At 39.9% G+C, this 5,740-nt stretch overlaps 1 protein-coding gene across 1 annotated transcript in view; it reads left to right on the forward strand.

The window, feature by feature from the left end:
- The window catches only part of LOC109507481 (transcription factor 12-like), a 9,239-nt gene that overhangs the window by 383 nt on the left and 3,116 nt on the right, over window positions 1-5,740 (forward strand). The window contains exons 2-7 of the mRNA XM_019856938.1: window positions 2,258-2,357; window positions 2,972-3,111; window positions 3,198-3,321; window positions 3,971-4,041; window positions 4,398-4,494; window positions 4,610-4,683. Of these exons, the coding sequence (XP_019712497.1) occupies window positions 2,258-2,357; window positions 2,972-3,111; window positions 3,198-3,321; window positions 3,971-4,041; window positions 4,398-4,494; window positions 4,610-4,683 (606 nt within the window). The remainder of the gene's footprint in view (window positions 1-2,257; window positions 2,358-2,971; window positions 3,112-3,197; window positions 3,322-3,970; window positions 4,042-4,397; window positions 4,495-4,609; window positions 4,684-5,740) is intronic.

Here is a 5,740-nt window from a genome sequence, read left to right on the forward strand (position 1 = left end):
TATATATATATATATATAATTTTTTTACTTCTCAACTTCAAGCGCACAATGTCCACTACTGAAAGTAAACTGTGACACGTTTGCCAGTCCCATATCACAGCGGCACTTGTGGCGTTTTTTTTTTTTTTTTGCATGTTGACCAACTTGTGTTTGAAATGCACACTGGCAGCGCTCCTGCTTCCTGTTAGCTAAGGCAGCAGCCTGGCAAGCAGAGCAAGCATCTTGACATGAAGCAGATTTCTCGCTATTTCTATTTGATTTAGACCGTCCCTCCATTGCTTCAGCCATTATCAAAGGCAGCTTTGATCTCGCTGAGACTAACCATATCCAGACATCATGGATCACAGAGGCAGAAAATTGGTTGCATGTGGCTGCATGAGGAGCGCAGCGCAGCCCCCCCTCAAGTGCAAGTTGATATTACTCTCATCTAACATGATAATGTGATACCATAGCAAAAGTAGTACAGTACTTGGTTGTTTACTAGTTTCCATTTTGTTCAACCCAGTATGGGGCACTTATTGTTGATGGGAAAGAGTTGGAAATGAAAAGTGTAACCTGAAATATACCAATTTTTAAAAAAACGTTTCTAATTGAAGACATTTGAAAATTTGAGATTATCCTTATTTTGTACTGTTATGTTTATTGCTATAATTATGAATGACCAAATATTGCTACTCATAGGTGTAATTGTCACCACTTTTTTATGTGTTCTGTTGTATTATTGTTATTTTATGTTAAATGTTCTGCAAAGCAGCGGCAGCTGTTGTGAAAGTGCTATATAACGAAAGATGTAGTTTGGTTTCACTGTCTTAGAGCAAGGTGTGTAGCGTTCATTTAAGTTACCAATTATTGTTAGCCTATTAACATACGGTCATTGTCAATTTATTTTTTAACTGATGAAACTAATTCACCGAGCATCAAGCATAAAGTTGCCTCAATTCAACCTTTGTGCATTACCACGACCTAGATGACTGAGAATCTACACAAACAAAGAAAAAACACAATTTTCAGCAAAGCACATTAGTGTTTTTTTTTTTTTTTTTTGAAGGAAAAAACAAAATTTTCAGCAAAGCACATTCGTGTTTTTTTTATTACTATTGCTACAATAAGTTTAAAGTTACTTAAGCAGGCATGCTGTTAGGCTAACAATATGGTTCCCTACCTTACTACGAACTAAGATGAAATACACTTTTGCAACTATATGTTGACAACAATCAAACATACTTTCATACTAATCCTTTCCTACTTCAGGCCTTTAATTGCTGCAGAAAAAGAAAAAAAAAAAGAGTCCCTTATCGTTTGTGATTGCCATGATTGATGGTTTCTAAATCAATGCTACGCTAAAAGAGGCTACCATGGTGACGGCCCCCCTCTCCAGCGGGGGCCAGCGAAGGCGTGCTGAGGCGGGGGTGTGACCATTATTAACGGGTCGCCTACTATGCTGATGGTAAGGAGGACAATTGGCTTTATCCTTCGCCATATGCTGCCCATGGCGGCTCAGACGGGCCCAGTGTCGGCAGGGGCTCCTCTGTTTGGCCTGGCCCGCAATCACCATGGGACTCATGCCAACCAGGGTCACGGCTCTGTGTGTATATACGTGCGCGCGTGTATATCTGTGTTGTTGCCCAAGCGTGCTCAGGAGAGTCTTTAATAGCCTGCTTTACAGGACTTGTCGTCCGGGTAACTGACACCCCATTGATGCTGCGCAGCGCGTTTTATTTTCATTTCCTGGGCCACATCAAAGCACTGGAGGGAGGTGCAGGTGCAGCCCAGACCTCTCGATGTGTGTTGTGTGAGTGGGGAAGTGTGTGTGTGTTATGTGTGCGCACATGTGTGTAGTCCTGCAGCAGAGTAAAAACGCAACACAAGTGGAAGCTTAGATGAATTCTACTTTGCAATTAATTTCTCCTTGGATGAAAAAAGGTTCAACAAGGTCAGACCAGTTCTTGTGGTTTTCTCGTTGAGGCCTGTAACTCGGTTTCATGAAGAAGGGAATTGTATCTCAGCACTCAGAATCCGGTAGAACCGATCACTATTAGGGCAGGGATTTCTCATGCTGAATGGTTCCTAAATCCGGATGAGGAGGTGCACGGATCTGCAGCTTATGGATTATCGCAACTGCTCTAAGTGTGCGTCAGCTCTCTGCTTTGTTTTGAATAGACCGTTGCTTCCGATCCGAGTATGCACGCAGCCATGTGGCAGTTTGTGCGACCAGGTTTACATTTCCCAACTTGAGCACGCTGTCCTTTTTTTTTAGACTTATGGGCAGTCCCCGGGTAGTGACGACTTCAATCAGAACTCATCCTTACATCCGTCTAGCAAGGCCTCCAGCAATGTGTTTGCCAGCACTTTTTTGGGTAAGCAAACTGATGACGACTGTAAATCTATTCCAAGCAGTGATAAGATCTATATCTATATATTATTATTTGCTTTGACTTGAGACACAAGCGCTTCATGGTGGCAATGACTCATCTCACTTGCCAACAAGCAGCAGTTTGTCAGATGCAATAATACAATACAATATACAACACAAAATCTTTATTTATGTTGCGCTTTCACAATTAGTGAACAATTTTTCAAAAAAGAGGCCTCGGTCTGTTTCATGCAACTCCCAGTTGATGTTTATTGTTAAACAAAGCATCAAACTAAGAGAACTACAACTTGTTTATTTAAAATAACAACACGAGCTTAAGCTTTTGGTCTGTTAGCTCAATGCCAACGCTAAATAGCATTAACGTAGTAAAGCAGTGAATTCCAAATCACAATTAAACTGGAATTAATTGCCCAGCCCTAACATATGATATATCGAAAACACAACATTTTCTGTTGATTACAAAGATAATTACGTTTTGAAAACAAAGAGTCTGTGAATGTAATAAACAACGCTTCATTAACATGACATCCAGGCAGGGTGCTCTCGAGTTTTATGTCTGCTCCAGTGCAACATGCAACATATTGTCATCCATTTCAGAGGGCACAAGCAATTTTCCCGACATCTGGAGTGCAGTAAACGGACTGAACCAGCATGGCTATGAAGGTGCACTGGGAGTAACCAGCAGCCACCAAACGCAGGCGGGGAACTACAGCAGTCTGCAGCCGCACGGCCACCTGGTGAGATTTACATCATGGATCACATATTGACTTTTACAACCCGGCACTTCAACTGTGTATGTGTTGTGTTTTTTTTTCATGTTTAGGACTACTCTCCACACTCGGTGATTGCAACAGACATGAACAGAGGTCTTCCTCCCATGTCCACGTTTCACCACAACAATGCATCATCACATGCCCCGTCGATCAACACAACAGACAATTCCACAGGTGAGGCAATGGAAGGATAGTCAAGAGAGCAACTAGCGCTCAAGGTCCTCCTCCAAGGTTGCACAAAAAATAAAAGGAAGACTAGAAGAGTTTAAACACAAAGCAAGTTATAATGTCTGGTTCCAGGTTGAAGCTAATAATTTTTATTCCGGGAATTCAAAGTTAGTAAAAAAAATCAGGGCTTGCTAACCGTTTTAAAACTGACATTTAATTCTTGGCGTCAAATTAGTGCAAAAGCTTGCAGGCAGGTTCTTTTTTGTTCAAATGGCACTTGTCGGCTTTTGCCTTTGAACTTTATTTTCACCATTTGGAACGTGTGTCATGTTTTAGATTAGTTCATTACTCTCACCACATTAGGTAGCAAGACGTAAAACATAAGGATTATAAGGACGGGTGTTGCAATCTGTAGCAGGGTTCAGTTTTAATTTGAAGTTAAAATGTCAAAAAAGAATTCCTTGCATCAAAATATTGTATTTTAAGTTCTCACCCTTCCACAAAGTTTGTATGTAGTTTTTCATAATCCCGCTAAATAACAAACAGTCATTTTCAAAAGGACTTTTTCATACCGCTCTTTGATCAGCTCTTATTAGATTGTGGTTGTGGTCATTTAGCCACACACACCATTTAAACACATTCTGATTTCTGTCAGTCTCAGGAAACCACACAAATGTGCCAGGAGGCTCACAGACTGGCGATACATTGGGCAAAGCGCTGGCGTCTGTAAGTATGCATCACCACAGTCCCGTTGCATCAATTCATTTGTTCTCTGTTACAATCAAACATTCAAAACAAGACATAAAATTAAAGCGAGGGCCCCAGGGGTGCAATGCAAACAGGAAATAGGTCTTTCCTGGCAGTCGCAGGCGAGTGGACATCAGCAAAGGGCTACTACTCTCACACTTTTTATTAGCTGCTGACTAGTAATATGAACACAATTGATGAGTTAGTTTGGGTTATGGGGCTGCCCTAACGGCAGCCGGTGGAGAAATGACAAGTGCCTTTAAAATGATCCATGCCTTCATCCCACTTCTTCTCCTCCTCCTTTCTCTTTTTCCTCCCTACACGTCTGCTGCCAGATTTATTCCCCCGATCGCACCAGCAGCAGCTTCCCTTCCAGCTCGTCCACTCCTGTGAGGTCCCCGTCGCCTTTGCCAAACGCCAGCGAACCCGCAGGTAACCTACCGAGCGGCTAAAATCTGCTACTCCCAGTGGGACAGTGATTATTTTGTGTGCCATTTTTACTCGTCTGTGTTTGTGTATTTTTAATCTCTCTTTGCTTTGCACACAGGAACCAATATGTGGCCCCGCAACTCTGTACAGACACCTGTGTCACCACATTATGAGTCCTCACTTATATCCATGGTAAGACCTGATTACATAGTTAAATCTAGATCACAATAAAGTGCCTTTGAGAGTTCCAAATTACACCACAAAAAAAAAAAAAAGAAGAGATTTTTCCATTAAACTTGACATTCATTGCACAATGTGCTTTATAAATACATATTCATCATGGTCCCACAATTTTTAAGGCTAAATTACCTGCAAGTAGACACTATACACACACAAACAGGGTGGATAATGACACTGAAGATTTTGGTCTAATGTTAGCATTTAGGAGAACATATAGTGGAGCCTGAGTTTGCAATATGATTCTGTTATTAAACTGACTGTGAAATATATTGTGAATTTTGCAATGTTTTTTTTTTTTTTTTTTAATGTCCCTTGATAATATTCTATGACAGAGTGGACATGTTAGGCTTGAGAAAAAAACAAACATCCAGTTGAAACTGTATAAAATGAAAGAAACACCTTTTAAGAAAATGTTACTAATATGTTATTATGCATGACACACTCACTGGACACAACTTTGAATGATTTTAAAAAAATGCCTTTGGAAATATAATGATGCACTTTTTTCATACAAGTTGTCAGTGTTTATAATTTAGCACTGTGTTTATTATTGTGCTTTCTGTATTATTAAGAAGAAACATAAACCGTCAAAACGTACCTAATGAATTGGTCATTGAGTATAAGCTGTTGTATGAATCCAACTTTCATTATGAATAGAACACCCATTAAACAGATATATTAAACAGAAAATAATGATACCTAGCATGTTAGCATCTGCCATTTAATTTAATTCCCAGGGCTGTCATTTATAGTCTATAAAATATTTCATCCATACATATAAAAATTTTGTAAAACTTATGAAAAGCAGGCCACTGTGTTACATTATTGTGTTCATTGTGTTCGAGTTTTTTTCACCATGCTAAGCTAAGGTCATGTAAGCAATGGTAAGCTAAATGAAGCTAAGCTAAACTAAGCAGAGAGAGAGAGAGAGAGAGAGAGAGAGAGAGAGAGATGACATAGTAATGTTTTTTTTTTTAGCTCAGATAAAAGCCACGATTTAACAAATATT

This window comes from Hippocampus comes, unplaced genomic scaffold (genome assembly GCF_001891065.2).
Source record: "Hippocampus comes isolate QL1 unplaced genomic scaffold, H_comes_QL1_v1.1 scaffold186, whole genome shotgun sequence".
NCBI classification, from domain to species: Eukaryota; Metazoa; Chordata; class Actinopteri; order Syngnathiformes; family Syngnathidae; genus Hippocampus; species Hippocampus comes.